This window comes from Ovis canadensis, chromosome 11, assembly GCF_042477335.2.
Source record: "Ovis canadensis isolate MfBH-ARS-UI-01 breed Bighorn chromosome 11, ARS-UI_OviCan_v2, whole genome shotgun sequence".
Classification (NCBI taxonomy): domain Eukaryota; kingdom Metazoa; phylum Chordata; class Mammalia; order Artiodactyla; family Bovidae; genus Ovis; species Ovis canadensis.
The window spans coordinates 54,763,296-54,779,754 of NC_091255.1; the positions used below are offsets into that span (position 1 = coordinate 54,763,296).

At 42.6% G+C, this 16,459-nt stretch overlaps 1 protein-coding gene across 2 annotated transcripts in view; it reads left to right on the top strand.

The window, feature by feature from the left end:
* ITGB3 (integrin subunit beta 3) overlaps positions 1-13,398 on the top strand; it is a 62,120-nt gene extending 48,722 nt beyond the window's left edge. For both annotated transcript variants that reach the window (XR_011246807.1, XM_069541649.1), the window contains 3 exons: positions 2,245-2,364; positions 8,483-8,649; positions 10,129-13,398. Coding sequence is in view for 1 of the 2 variants with exons in the window: in XM_069541649.1 (XP_069397750.1) it covers positions 2,245-2,364; positions 8,483-8,649; positions 10,129-10,194 (353 nt within the window). In the remaining variant the exon portion in view is untranslated. The remainder of the gene's footprint in view (positions 1-2,244; positions 2,365-8,482; positions 8,650-10,128) is intronic.
* Positions 13,399-16,459: the final 3,061 nt, after the last annotated feature.

Below are 16,459 nucleotides of genomic sequence, written 5' to 3' on the forward strand. Positions count from 1 at the left end.
AACCCCAGAAACTATCCAACTCTCATCTGTAAAATGGAAGAGTAATTCCTACCTCAAAGGTATACTGTGCAGGCCTGATACACAGTAGTTCCTTCCTAAAAGCTAGCTTCCCTGAGAGTCTTTCTGCATGTCTGCTAATGTGTTCAGCAGTCCCCTCCCCTTTTACTTCAGAGAGCCCATGGGCTCAGCAAAATCCTGCAAAGAACTTTTAAAGTATGTATAAATCTGGCAACCCTAGCTTTACCACCCCAAGGAAAGAAAGATGATGTACCCCATTTTACAGGTGAAGAAACTGAGGCACAGAGTGAAGAAGTAGTTGCCCATGATAATCTTAGTTTGGTAGGCCAGTAAGCATTTACTAAGGGGATTCCAGGTGGCTCAGTGGTAAAGAATCTGCCTGCCAATGCAGAAGATGCAAGAGACATGGATTCGAGTCCTGGGTTGGGAAGATCCTCTAGAATAAATAGGAAACGGCAACTCACTCCAGTATTCTTGCCTGGAAAATTCCATGGACAGAGGAGCCTGGTGGGCTTCAGTCCATGGGGCTGCAAAGAGTGGGACACGACTGAACGACTGAACACACAAGTTTACCTCAGCATGTTAAGCAAGGTCCAGCATACAGGTCTGCAGATACAGAGGGAAACCTTCACCTTTATGGATTTGGAGCCAGAATTATTAGCCTGAAGTCCTTTTGGCTCTTGGGAGCCCTTCCTGGCATAAGACAGAAATACAGTGAGGAACAAACTTGCCTGCAGTTATTCTGGTTTGTGCTTCATCTTGATTTAAAAGGAGTTGCTCTTTGCTGTCGTCACATATCTGATGTAGTTATCTAGGTCAGTTAGACAGTGGGCGATGCTGAGAGATAGTGATCTCACATGAAGGAAGGAACATATGTTCAGGGGGAGCCACAGGAAGACACAGCTAGCCAGCTAGCTTCAGGGTGGGGTGCTTTGGGAAAGAGTCAGATTTCTAGATCCTTTGGCTAATGTCTGAAGTGGGTCTGGAGTAATAGTGATTTGGGAATTGAATTTGAAAAGGCAGTTTTTCCTCTGGAGAACAGGCTTGCTATGATTAGCTTAGATGGAAGAGGCTGCTGATAGGAGAGATTTTTATCATCTAGACTAGATGAGTATCACAAGTTAGTCAATAAATACCCCCATCCTCCACCATGATAATCATAAAAATAAATGCTTCTTTGTATGGAATTATATAATATACAAATGACAAAAGTATCTTTTTGTGCACATTATCTTATTCTTCTCCCAGTAACCTAGTAAAGTAGAACTTAGTCCTATTGTTAACTTCATTTTTGAGGATAAGAAAATTGAATCTCAAGAAAGTTGTCACTTTCACAAAGCAAGTTAGTGGTGAGTTAAGGTTGGAACTAAATCCTGAAATCCTTACTCTTTGCATTGTCCTGTAATACCACTGGTTTACTGAAGGCTCTGTAGGATGTGGTTTGAGACTCATGTCCTAGTCCTGCTCCATTACTTGTTTGCTGTGTGACCTTGGTACACTTGCTTAATCTCATCATGTGTCAAATTTATCCATCTGCTAAAGCTGGTGGAGGGCATTGCGAAGCTGGTGGAGGGCATAGCGCAGTTGGTGGAGGGTAACCCATAGTATCACAGTCAGAATAACAGGTTTTAGAATTGGAAGGGATGAAGCCAACAAGACATGATGAGAATCAGAGAAAAAGAGATGGCTCTGAGGAGGAACACCGGATAGAAAGCAGAAATAGAAGAAATCTAAGGCTTGAGTAAGCAAACTATTGGGAATCATTGAGCAAACAGAGAGAGGAAAGAGAGGAAAGGGAACACCCACTGTGTGTTAGGTGGTTTATGCTGTTTGATTCTCAACCATCCTTGTGAGTGAAGGTATCTTTTCTGCTATAGAAGAAGAAAGAGATTTGATGAGGTCAGGTAACTTACCCAAGATCACACAGCTGGGAGGTGATAGAGCCAGGCTTTGAATCAGACTGTAATACTGTTATGTCATATCCCTTCCAGAGGAAGGAATAAGAACCAAAAAGTACTTTGTGAGGGACAAAGTGCTAATACAGCAGTGAGAGTCGTCTAGAAGCAATTGCCAGGCACGACAGCCATCTCTGAGCATATTGCCTAATGGCAGACATAGGGTTTCCTGTCACATGCTTTCCCAGAAGTCTCAGGGCTGGGTTTGGGGTGGCTCTGTCTTTCAGGGATTGACCTGTTTTTCATTCTCCCATCTTTCCTCCTCTCCCAGAGGACACTGGCAAGGATGCTGTGAATTGTACCTACAAGAATGAGGATGACTGTGTCGTCAGATTCCAGTACTACGAAGACTCCAGTGGAAAGTCCATTTTGTATGTGGTGGAAGAGCCAGGTGAGTGAACCCTGAGGGTCCCGACCCTTCCCCAAGGGAGAGTGAGACCAATATTAGACAGTTAGTTCCATCCATCACTCCTCTTAAAAAGAACATCCGGGTGAAACCTGATGTTACAAGTGATAGATCAGGGCTTGTCATCTCAGTGTGGGGTATATAAATAAAGACATTAGCAAGAAGATGACCTGCTAATTGAGGAGATAGAAGAATAAGAAGGTGGGTAAGGAGAGGAAGAGGGTAGGTGTGGCGCTCATCAAGGAACAGATGATAGCCTGGTGTTTTTTTAGGTGACGTTGTAAAGAAGAAGTAAGAAATTTAAATTCTAGCACTTTTAAGCACATGGCATCTGCTCTACTAAGAGTTAAATGGTTGCCAGGAACAACCTACTTGCTGCTTCAGAGGAAGGCCTGAGGTTTGAGGTCTTCACCTTACTAGCTTTGCCATTTGATGTGGTGAAGGATTTGAGGCTGCCTCCAACACTGAAAAGTTAATGCTTGCTCTCAGGACCCTCTGGAGGCAGGAGAGCCCATTGTATCATACACACACCCACCATCGGTTTGTCACCATCCAGTGCAGTAGATTTGCTTGTTTCCCCTTATTTTCTTTATCTCCTTTCTTTCCCTTAAACAACAGATGAAGGTGTGAATCATTAGACTTTTTTTTTCCCCACTACATCACTCAGCATGTGTGATCTTAATTCCCTGACCAGGGATTGAACTTGCACCCCCTGCACTGGAAGGCAGAATCTTAACCATTGGACTGCTGGAAAAGCCCCAATCATTAGACAGTGTTTTTGAGTACTTATTATACATCAGGCATGGGCTAGGTGCTGGGGATGTAATAGTAAATAAGGCAGGTGTGGTACTCACAGGCCATGGATGAGAGAGGCATGTAAAGCACTCGTGACACTGCAGGGGGATAAGGGCTATGGTATGGTGGGCATGGGGGATGGGAGGGGTGGGCCAGAACTCTCTGGAATGAAGGAACAATCTCTGAAGGCAGAGGCTAAATCAGTTGGTCACTTGACATTCTTTACAGCTGTAGGAGTTTCTTCAAATCATTCTTTAGACCAGGGGCCAGCAAACTGTTTCTGTAAAGGGCCAGATGTTACATATTTCAGGGTTTGTGAACCAGATGGTCTCTGCAGTGACTGCTCAACTCTGACACAGTAGCAAGAAGGCAGCCGTAGACTCTATGCAAATGAAGGCATCTGAGTGTGTTTACCAAAACAGGTGGCCAGCCGCATTTGGCTCACTGGGCTGTTTGCTGGTCCCTGCTTGAGGGCAGTGGTTCTTGAACTTTTGTATGTTCCCTTGTTAAAAAATCCAGAGTTCTGAACCCTGTCTTACTTCTACAAGCCAATGCCTCTCTGTTCATTGTTAGTGCTCCTGGTAATTGCGATATATTCTCCGATGTTTTAGACATACCACTTCCCAGATGAGCCATCTCAGACCTCCTCCAGCATCCATTCTGATGATTAGATTTGGTACACATCTTTGATTTTCAGAGCAGCTGTGCTTCCCCACCCCACCGCTTTTATTTAAGGTTTTTTTTTTTTTTTTTGGTATGGACCATTTTGAAAGTCTTTATTGAATTTTCTTTGATATTACTTATGTTTTATGTTTTGTTTTTTTAGCTACAAGGCATGTGGGATCTTGGCTCCCTGACCAGGCATTGAACTTGCATCCCCTGCATTGGGTCACTGTGCTTCCCTTTAGACCGGCTAAGTTGTTATATTGCTTCTTTAGGGAATTCCCTGGTGGTCCAGTGATTAAAACTCTGTGCTTCTACTTCCAGGGGCCCAGGTTCGGTCCCTGGTTGGGGAACTAAGATCCCACAAACCTCAAGGAAAAAAATTGCTTCTTTAATCTCCTGTCTTCTTCAGGTGACTATATGTTCCTTGAACACAGGAATTGTGTCTGTCTTATCTATTGTTATAATATCTCTATACCTGGCTCAGTTATTTACAGAGAAGATACTTCATACACAGTTTTTGAATGAATGCATAGGATGAATTATGCCCAGGAGACAGGCAGACTCATATACATCTTAATATCTGTTGGGAGAATTTTGGCTGCTTAAAGACAGGAGCGGTTGAAAGCGGGGAAAGGGCTGCGTCTATGTCACTGGGGGTGTTGTCCTCCCCGTGGGTGGAGGAGAGCATGGGGTCCCCATTTGTGATATTGTTTATCTGTCTCTCCAGGGCTCTCATCCTTTATAAGGGAGAAAACAGGTAAAGAAAGGGTATCACCTTAGTTTTATTTTGTGACTGAAGGGAACACTGACATGGGGAAGTGGAGAGGAAAGAATCTGGGTATGTACTGGGTTGGCCAAAAAATTCATTCAGGATTTCCCATAGGATGGTATGGAAAAATCCGAATGAGCTTTTTGGCCAACCCACTACCTCTGGGGAAGCAGATGTAGGTTAGTTTCAGCATGACTGCCTCGTACTTTCTCATCCACCTGTGTTAACGGGTTAAATGGATTTTTCCACACCCACCCTATCTGTACTTGTGTCCCTTCTCATCTCAAAAATGCAGTGTGTGCTTGCTTTGGGGTTTAACATTACCTCATCTCTTTGCTATAACAATCTGGCTGGTGCTCCTGCTGTAGCATGCACAAAAATCATTTGACCTGGTATTCTGAGACTGAAAACTATTGCCTGGAGTCCTGGGAAACAAAGATGGTGATGACTGGGATGGTGACACATCACTAGTTAACAGAGTGGAGGGTAACTTTTTACAGCCTTACTGCCAGTTATTGCCCTTCCTCCACATTAGGAGACAGGTCCCCACACCTACATTTCTTAGCCTGTGGTCTTGAATTCCAAATTCCGCCTCTCCTCTCACCCTGGCCCCCAATCATTTTCAGGGGCTCTGGTTTTGAGTAAAAGGTGCCATCTGGGGCCCGCAGTCTAGGAGGAGATTATTCTCATTTGCTTCCCTAACTCTTGCCCTTGCAGATGCTCTCTTTGAAGGGCTGAGCCACTATGGGGCCATGAAGAGGGCACCACTAGAGTTTGACATTAGCCAAGTGGTCAGGGAATGATCTTTGAGCTGGGCCCTCATCGCTTCCAGATAGGGTTGTCTGATAAAATACAGTATGTCTGCCACTGGACATTTAGGCTGTTCCCATTTTGTCCTTGCTATTGAAAATAGTGTTGCAGGGAGCACTGGGGGACATGTGTCCTTTTGAATTACAGTTTTGTCAGGGAGAAGATATGGTTCATATGTACAAGGGAATATTACTCAGCCACAAAAAAGGAATGAAATTGGGTCATTTGTAGAGATATGGATGGACCTAGAGTCTGTCATACAGAGTGAAGGAAGTCAGAAAGAGAAAAACAAATATTGTATGTGAACACATATATGTAGAATCTAGAAAAGTGGCCCAAATGAACCTATTTCCAGGACGGGAATAGAGACACAGAGACTGGGCATGTGGACATGAGGCGGGAGGGGTGGGTGAGACGAGTTGGGAGACTAGGATTGACATATTAATATATACACGACTAGCGTAAAATAGATAGCTAGTAGGAAGCTGCTGTATAGTGCAGGGAACTCCGCTTGGTGCTCTGCGACGACCTAGAGGGTTGAGATGTGGGTTGTGTGGAAGGGAGGGCCAAGAGGGAGGGGATATATGTATACATATAGTTGATTTCACTTTGTTGTACAGCAGAAACTAACACAACTTTGTAAAGTAATTATACTTCAATAAAAAAGTACAATATGTCCTATGCAAGATGTGGTACATACTTAAAAAGTTATTTGTTATTTATCGGAAATTCTAATTTAACTGGACTTCCTGTACTTTTGTTTGTCAATTCTGCTAACCCTCCCCAGTCATCTCTGCCTTTAGGTCATCATCCATCATGGGTCATCATCACTGTGGCTGGGAAGGCATTTCAGAGACCACCTGGTCTTGTATCTGTTTCCAGGAAACCTGCCATCCACCCCTTTTAGGACAGATAGTTAACAGGTTTAATCTTCCCCCTGAAGATCTGGCTTTGTACCTGTGCTGGCCATACTGACATGTAAAATTGAAGTGATTCCACTTTGAAGTTTGAGGGTCAGCCCTACCTCAGTCTTCCAGAGAATTCATAACTGCTTTTCCCAGAAGAACTGGGACCCTTCATCCCTGGGAACTCAGACGTTGGGATCTCATAGCCTCTTTCCAGACATTCCTTTAATTATAGACAGGTTGTAATTTGGTGGGATAGGAAATAGCCAGCTTGGGTTGTGGTGGTGGTTGTTTTTGGGTCATGTGTGGTGAGCATAGTGAGTATGTTTAGAGAAGAAGGTGGGAGACAGTGTGGAAAGTAGGTGTGACATCTCTTTAGACCCATCAATACTCAGATATACAAACACCTAATTATATAACACCCGAGAAGTTACTGGAGTGAGGTCACTCATCAGACGTCTGTGGTTTATGGGAAATGGAGCTGTTCAGAGCATACTCAACTTGGCCCTCAGAGGGCTGACGTCGTATCTCTGTTTATGTTGGTTGTTGACTGGGGTTGAACAGGAAGTTGGTTCTCAACAGGGTGAGGATTTTAGATGACTAAATATTTTGGGAAGAAACCCAAAATATTGTCTTGGTTGGCAGACCTCCTAGTTTCAAAGTATGTTAAAAAGGTCATTAGGTTCCCAGCCCTTGGGGGGTTGTAAATATCTGAACTAGGGTAACTAACTCAGATACCCAGCTCAAACTCAAGGAGGAGCTGGGTAAATAAATTAGGGAAAATAGCCTCGGATAACAGGGATACCAGTAATAACGGTAGCTGATATTTATTGAGCTCTGACTCTGTGCCAGGCACTGTTCTGAGTTCCTTAAATATATTTAACTTAATTATTCCTTTTTTAAGGTTAAAAAAATTTTTTTTTAATTTATTATTATTTTTTTAGCTTTTTATTTTTTAAATTTTAATATCTTTAATTCTTACATGAGTTTTTTTGGTTTTATTTATCTATTTTGGTTACACTGGGCAGGGCTTCATTGCCGTGCATGGGCTTTCTCCAGCTGCGGCAAGTGGGGGCTACTCCCCACTTGCAGGGTTCGGGCTTCTCACTGTGGAGGCTTCTTGCTGAGCACTGGCTCTGGGCATGCAGGCTCGGTAGTTGTGGTGCGTGCACTTTTTAGTTGCCCATGCCTGTGGAATCTTCCTGGACTTGGGATCGAACTCGTGTTGCCTGCATTGGCAAGTGTATTCTTACCCACTGTACCACCAGAGAAGTCCTTAATTATTCCTTAACTATTACTCATAATACATTTTTGAAATCAGGGCTATTACTGTTAGAGATGGAGAAACAGAAAACAGACACCCAGAAAGGTGATATCATTTATCAAAGATCACATAGCAGGATTTACTCCCCGGCAGTCTGGCTCCAGAGTCCATAGGGGCACAGACTCGGTGACAAGGCACACTTTGCCTCTGTTTAAAGCAGAAAAGAAAGAGTGGTGAGGAGTCTGGCAAACTAAAAAAAGTGTGTTCGGACTAAAAGTGGCAGCTACTCCTCAGCCCTAGCTGTTTGAAACCCTATGAAAGTCTAAGTTCAGTGTTTCTAGATCTTTTGACTTTTTTTTTTTTTCTGAAGAGAAGAAGAATCTGAAATTTTAGGGGGAGAATTTCCTGGATTAATGTTGCCAGCAAAATCAAACATTTTCTTTATTTGGCTGCACCAGGTCTTCACTGCAACCTGTGGGATCTTTAGCTGTGGCTTGTGAACTCCTAGTTGCAGCATGTGGGATCTAGTTCCCTGGTTGGGAATTGAACCTGGGCTCCTGCATTGGGAGCTTGGAGCCTTAACCACCATTGAACCACCAGGAAACTCCCCAAATCGAATTTTTAATGAACATTTGTGTGAACTCTCACCAAGACTCTGCTTGTGGATGAACAGCTAATGACCTTTAATTTAAACCACTCAGGATAGATGATTACTGCTCTAAGGATTTTACCCCCCTCCTTTTAAAAACTAATAGGCTTATTTTGTAAGTTCTGTTTCCTTTGGAGAACGCTCCAGTTCTATATTCCTTTGTCGAGAAGATCTCATTTGTAACCAATTCAAATGATTCCTGCTCCATTCCCAACCACCCTGCTCTCTGCGCTCTCTCCTGATAGAGTGTCCCAAGGGCCCTGACATCCTGGTGGTCTTGCTATCCGTGATGGGGGCCATTCTGCTCATCGGCCTTGCGACTCTGCTCATCTGGAAGCTCCTCATCACCATCCATGACCGGAAGGAGTTTGCTAAATTTGAAGAAGAGAGAGCCAGAGCCAAATGGGACACTGTAAGAGGCCGGGCTGGGCATTTTCTTAAGTTGTTGGTTCAAGAGTCTGAAGTGGAAGTAGTAGATGCTTATGTAGGGAAGGCCAGGTTCAGCCAGCACCGTAGTTTCCCAGTGAGCCTTTTTCTGGAAGTTGGGAGATGGACTAACTCTCCTATTGTCATTATGCTTCCTGGAAACCATCTGATTTTCTCTATGACATCAGTGAGCACCAGCTGAGCACAGATAGGGCTCAGCTCTGCCCTGGAAGCAGGGAAAAGAAAACTTACTCTCCAAGTGAGTAAGATAAGAAAGACTTGAGAATCCTACATTGAGGACATATAGTAATCCACTAGATACTGATGAAGTCCAAAGCATTCAACAGAAACAGACACAAATGATAACAGCTAACATTTGCTTAAGATTTACCATGTACCAGGAACTGTCCTAAATGCTTTTTATGCATTAACTTATTTCCTTCCTGTAACAGCCCTATAGATATGATAGATAACATTATTATCTCCATTTTATAGATAAAGAAACTGAATATAGAGAAATTAGCAGCTTCCTTGATTATGGGAGGGAACTAGGTTATGATAGGAATTACTTTTTGTATCAGCCTCTTAAAAGAATGCTCCCTGCAGTTTGCCCTGATTGAATTTAATCAAACAAGCTTTTAATTGAGAAACTTTTATATACCTAAGCTTACTCTCCTTTGGCTCACGTTCCACATTTTAACTTTTCCCTGGATTTCCAAGTGAATGACTTCATTGAATATCCGAGGTTAGGTTGAAAGTTTGTTTCCATCTGATGGTGACCTCAGGCCTTCGAACTCAAGGATTCCAAGAAATTGAGATGTTTCTGTTCAGACAGTGTAGAAATCCTGACCCTCTGAGGCACATGAGAATGTGTTGTGTTTCTTGAGGCTGCCTACCACTAAGGACTATTAGACCTAATGGGATTTGTCACTTTGTTTTAGAAAATAGTTTGGGAACCCTAGTGAGGGTCTCTTTCCTGATGCGACAGTTTGTGGGCAAGGCTTGAGGGATAAGATGAGAACAGATTAAGAATCCTTTGAGCAAAATGGATGTCTGTATTCCAATCATCACCTGCTACATCTATCTTCTCTGCCTGCACCCCCTATCACAGTCACAACAAAGAAAAAAGGGGGGGCAAAAGGGAGAAAGAGAGTTCAGAAGAGAAGGAGGAAATAGATATTGGCTAAAAGCTAATCTTGAGGGGTTTGGGGATCCCTAAGAGTGATGGGCTGAATTTAACCCCTCAGGAATGGTGGAAGGATGGCATGCCATTTTCTCTTTCCTCTTATTTCCTACCCATTCCCTCTGTAAGAGCAAATGTATGAGTATTACAAGCATCACACTGTTCATCGATGGTATATCAGAGAAGAGTGTTGTGGGTAAACTTCTCAGATAACAAGTAAACCCCCAGGATAGACAAGAATTGAGGAATTTGCTGTAAGACACGTTTCTGTTCTCTCTGCAGGCCAACAACCCACTGTATAAAGAGGCCACGTCCACCTTCACCAACATCACCTACCGGGGCACTTAACGAGCAATCATCCCAGGATCGCTCTTGGACTGTCCCAGGATTGTGGACGTCTCTGCTCTCGTGTTTACAGGGGGCAATACCTGTGGGGCAGGATTGAGGGCTTGGAGTGGGGTGGGTTGGAAGAAGGTGGGTCTGTGTGTGTGTGTGTGAGTGTGATACGTGTAGAGGAGTATATAATTTAAAACCTGTGTCCCAGATGAGCGAAGCTCCTCAGTCTTTGTCCTCAGAAGGCCTCCTTCCTTCAGGGAGTTTTCCTGCTTAACCTGAGGGTGACCTACATTGCTGAGCAGGTGTTCTTTATTACCTCAGTGGGAAGCCAACTTTCCTTCTCAGGACAGTCTCTTGAAGAGGAGGGCAGGGCCGAGGACTCTCATTCCAGAGAAAGGGACCTTGGTTTGCCCTGTCTTTCTGCTTCTCGGGCCTGACTCTCAGCAGCTCTGGTGGGAGCTGCCGGGTTTTGAGGCCTTGTGTCATTTGAGCCTCTGTCTCCTGTCCCTTCCCTCAGGCTGAGGGAGACATTAGGGGAAAGCTGAACCATCAGGCCTGCCTGTCTTTGCTGTCACCTCAACCCAGCATAGTTCTCTACTAAGGCAAGTCCTTGCTGTCTAGTCTTTGATCTATTGGGAAAAAGGCTGGTGGTGGGCAGCGGGGACGTGCATGACCTGGCGTTAACGTGCCTGGGTTCCCCGTTCATGTTCATAACCCTTCAGATTTGCCTTATTGGCAGCTCCACCCTAGAGGTTCCTTTAGAAGTTGTGTGTCACCCTTAGCCAGCATCACCTCTTTGGCTCCCATCCCATCTTTTCACTGCTATAGACATTTGCTAGGTACTGGGAGGGGCTTCCCAGGTGGCTCAGTGGGCAAGGAATCCACCTGCAGCGCAGGAGATGCAGAAGGCGTGGGTTCGATCCCTGGGTCAGGAAGAACCCTTGGAGGAGGGTATGGCAATCCACTCTAGTATTCTTGCCTGGAGAATCCCATGGACAGAGGAGCCTGGCGCCCTACAGTTCACAGGGTCATGGAGTCAGACACGACTGAAGTGATGAAGCATGCACGCTCACACATATACTGGGAATTTCTCTAATGACCAAAGGCTCTTCCTTCCAGGGAGAGTGCTATGGTTAGAGTCGGAGGTCTGACCTCACCCTTCAGGCCTTCTGTCCCATGTTCCAGGCACCTCCACACACCCGATTCTGTGCTTCTACATGCTACACCCACCCATGGGGCTGACTGCATGGATCTACCTCTTGGGTGTCTTGTGAAGGAATCATTCCCATGGGACTGAGTCTGCTGGGCATAAGTGCTAGGGTGGAAGGATGGGCCAAGTGTATCGGCATGTATGCGCCATCCTCCTCTGGGCTGGGCAACCTCATTTGAATTCAGTCTTTAATTTGAGAGGCCACAAGTGGAATTGTGTTTTTCTCATTGGGACACCTGAAATCAGGATGAGGCTTGCTGAACGTAAGGAGCATATATATAAACACACTTGCATTATATTTGTAGTTTTATTTGATGATGAGGAAGAAAATGATGAAAAGCCATACCGACTTGAGCTGGGTGCTGACACTCCAACTTGGCATCATTCATAAGAAGTCGCTACCCTGTTGCCGGGTCTGTAAGGGCTCTCTCATTCTGGGAGCCTGCAGGGTTAGACACATGGATATGCTGGGCCTCTCCCAAGGAGGAGGAGGAAAACGGGCTGTGCTTTTATTTTTTTTCCCTAGCAAAAGCAGTTTCTCCATTGGTGTTTACATTTGTTCAACATTAACCACCACCACCATTCCCCAAGAAAAAGGGAAGGGTCTATAAAAAACAGGGGTCTGATGATCAGAAAATCTAGGTCCTGACCTCAGTGTTACAGGTAAGGAGCTTTTTTTTTTTTTTTTTTTCAGTTAAAATATTATAGGTTTATTTAAAACTTAATTCTCACCTTGAGTATGCAAAATACAAACTCCACAAAATGTTCATTTTTTTACTTTGTAGTTTACAAATATACAAAATAGAAGTTTGCTTAAATTTATAGGGAAGTCTTCTCCCTGGGGCTCAGTTTTCTAGTTTGAAAAATGATGAATTTGGCCTAGCCAATCTAGGAAGTCTCTGTCAGTATCCACATTCCATAATGCTGGGACTTACTGTGGCATCAAACAGGCAGTCAAGATTCTGTGAAATGTTGATACTGTTTGTTTTTTCACTTGGGAGATCTGGCTCTGGCAAGAGCAGGTGGCATCCCATATCACCTTTCTCAATGAAAAAAGCCTCATTCTACCTTCTCTGAGAACACCCTTTTCCAACTTTTGTTAGCATCTCCTGATATAGCACTTAAGCTCCACTTAGTTATTATTTCTTTATTCACTTTGCACATGGTTTAATCCATGTATTGGGGAAGAGGAATACATAAGAACTAGCTGAAATGTGTGTTCTGTATCCATGTGTTAACATTGAGAATAAACCTTGGGATTAGGAATGGGGCAGATATCTGAGCCCGGTGTCACTGATGGATTACTCCTTCCCGTAGGGAATGGTAATGTGTAGAGGGATAAATGGGAAGAGATGATTATAAATACAGGAAGTTTAGAATCTAACTGTTGGCTCCTGAGAAAAGACTCCATTGAAGTCATTTTCTTTAAATAAGGTGGTTTATATTAAGAAACGGTACCAAAGGAGGAGAAAACTGTATCCTAAGGAGGAAAAAATTAGTAGGAATCTTTCTGAGCTTCTGGAATGAGGCTTACAGGCTTTGAAGATAGTACATTTGTATGTGGGGAGAAACCATAGCTGTGTTCATGAGCTAGCAAATAGCAGTCAGTTTTGACGTCATGTAGGGGGAAAATGAGGTTGCACAGAGTCGGACACAACTGAAGTGACTTAGCAGCAGCAGCAGCAGCAGCAGCAGGGTGAACCCCTAAAGAGTATTTTAGCATCAGAAAACACAGCCCAAAGAAGTTATTTGTTCTGAGCTCTTTTGGAGATATTTTATGTTCAGTCTCAGGGTCTGTGGACAAAAATGGGAAACTTTGAACATCCTTGATAAGTTGTCACCTAAGGAGTCAAGTTCTTTACCTCTCAGATATTCCTAGACCATCCATGATTTCAAGATATTTCTCTTTGTTAAGTATTCCTGGTTGACCTAAATGCCTTCCTGACTTCCTAACCACCTCCTCTGTTTGAGTTGTGCAACAGTGAATTAAATGTGCTTTCCAAAAAGAATTGGCCCAAGGCTCCTCAGCGCTTCCTGTGCTGTTATTCCTGTTTCCTTTGGGTGACTAAAGTGACATTGCCTCACAAATGGTTATTTTAGAGCAAACATGTTTCCAAATGTAACAGAATGATGATGACTCCAGGAACTGAAGTTAGTTTCCAAATCTAGAGCTTTTGTTTAGACTTAAATCACATTTTCAAAATGAGTAGGTTTTTACTGGTCTAAGAGAGTTTTTTGGTTTTGGGGTTTTTTTGGGGGGAGGATTTTTTTAAAATTGGGGATTTCTTAGAACTTTGTATAACTTCAACAGAAGGGACTGTCAATTTAGTCTAGGTTATTTACAGGACCATGTAAATGCCTGGTGGGCTGCCGCCTATGGGGTCACACAGAGTCGGACACAACTGACACGACTTAGCAGCAGCAGCAGCAGCAGTAAATGTCCAACTTTAGGACAATGGGTTTCAAAGTGTCGGCCCTAGGACCAGAGGAGGTAATCCCTCTGGTGATTCTGTTGCATGGTCAAGTTTGAGAACTACTGATTTAAGGAATCACATATTCACCCTTTCTGGCTTAGAAAGAAATTTACAGTAAGTAAGCTCTGCTGCTAAAAGATTAAGAACATACCTTGGCTGATAGATTAAGAAAACCAAGATGTACTTACAGAAAACGAAAGTCTATTTTCAATCCATTTTCCAAGTTAAATAGTCACAGGCTTGTTGGATTCACTCACAGCCACAAATTCCCATGAAAAACTAAAAGAAGTAATAGATCAGAATCTCAGAGGGAAAAACAGCTAACAGAATACTTGGCAGGCATCAAAGAAAACCTTTCCTGTACCAAGCTGAAACAAGAAAATACTCTTAGACATACCTATGGCTGATTCATGTTGATGTATGGCAGAAACAAACAGTATGGTAAAGTAATTATCCCTCAATTAAAAATAAGTAAATTTAAAAATAGAATAATCTTACAGCATTTGTTTATAGGAGATAGGATCAAAATCTTAAATATTAATATTATCATACTATAGGATGTCAGAATAAGACTTTAGAACTTGTAACTTTACTTTTTGCTACTTAAAATTTATTGAGCACTGACAGTGTGGCATTGAAATTCTTTATAGAACACTTATAATCCTTGCCTTTGAGTTTTACATTCCCTACTTGAAACAAAGCACAATACAATACATGACATCATTAAAAGATTATGTGAGCTCAGACTGAGTCCTTTTATGGTGAAATTTGGTAAGATTCACTGTGTTTTATTTATGTCATGCTAACTGATGACTAAGTGTCTGGATGAAAATGGAGGACTTTATGTGAAAATGAACTGGGTAGCAATATGTCAAATCATATCTAAAAGCCTTGAATTCTGTAGCCTGAATTATTTGATAATAGCCATCTAATGACCACTGGGACCAATCACAAGCAGATTGTCTTGGAATTACAATACCCTCATTTTTCACAATGATGTAAGGAAACAATATGCTTTGCAATAAGCCATTTAATACTTGAAACTAATTTCTCTTTGGTTTTGTAATGTATTTCTGGATATATGTTTCCATAATTTGTTTTATTTTGACTAATATGCACAAGGAGGCAGTTTTAAATGTTTTGATTGGGGTTGACCATATTGTTAAATAAAAATTTAAAAATCCACTACTGTGGGTATCCAAGAATGGATTGTATGTGAAAGGAAAATTATAGATCAGGAACATGATGGTGTTCCTTGCAGTTCCTAATGTCATAGTGATGTCTCCAGCCTCTTAGAGAAAATATTTTTTGTTAGCGCTATATTTTCTGACAATACACCAAGGAATGAAGAATATAAATATTGGGTTGACAAAAATGTTCATTCGGCTTTTTCCATAACATCTTATGGAAAAATCCAAACAAACTTTTTAGCCAACCCAATGTCTAGAGAGCAACATTTAGGAGATTTAAGAGCCCTTAGGCAAAACCACCATTGTAAATTATTCTCTAGCAGTATCCCTGAGAAGAACTTTGAAAGGAAAAAGTTTTACAATTCACTGTGATTTACCCAGTATATCAGTTGGATCAGTTCTTATGACTCACACCATTGGCATGATTCTTTAGAGAGGTCAGAGTGATGCCTGTATAAATATCATTTGTTGGCTGATGGAAATAGTTTGTTAAGTAATAGGAAAAATGTTGACGGATATATGCTAGACTTTACTTTTCCTGACCCTTATAATCATCCATTGTGACAGAGATTGCTACTTGTGCCCGTTATCTGTTATCACCATTCTCACATTGTATTAGATTCTTAATTTTTAGTCAGACACATGGTTGCTTACAATAAATACAGCTGGGTGTGCAGTGGTCATCTCTTTGGCAGTGAGATGTTAATGAAGGGTGTACACACAACTTTCAGCAAGTGCTATTCAAGGGAGGGAGCGTGTCTTTCTTCTCTTCCTTCTTCCTGCAGGCTGATATGTAGAGATGATAGCCAGACTCTAAGCAGACATGAACCAAGATGTGACCTAGGGATTATATTAGTTATCTACTGGTGCATAACAAATAACCACACGATTTTAGCAGCGTAAAACAACAAACATTATGTTAAAGTTTCTGTGTTCAGGAATTCAAGAACGGCTTAGCTAGATGGTTCTTGCTCAGTCTCTCTTGAGGTTGTAGTCAAGTTGTTGGCCAGAGCTACAGTCAACTGAAGACTCAAAGGGGCTGCAGGATCCATTTCCAAGATGGCTTATTCAAATGGCTGTTGGCAGGAGGCATCGGTTCCATACTGGCTATTGACAATAGGACATTTCCATAGGACTGCTTGAGGGTTCACAAGACATGCCATATGGCTTCTTTGCAAGTGAGTAATCCAAGAGAAAGCATGGAGAAAGCTGCAGTGTCTTTTATTACCCTCTGTTTGTAAATGTCACATAATCACTTCTGCCATACTCTTCATTATAAATAGCCTACTAAATCTAGCCCACGTTCAAGGGGAGGGAAGTAGATGCCACTTCTTTATTTACTTATGTGGCTGCATTGGGTCTTATTTGCAGTGTGTGGCATCCTTGCTGTGTGATGTGGGATC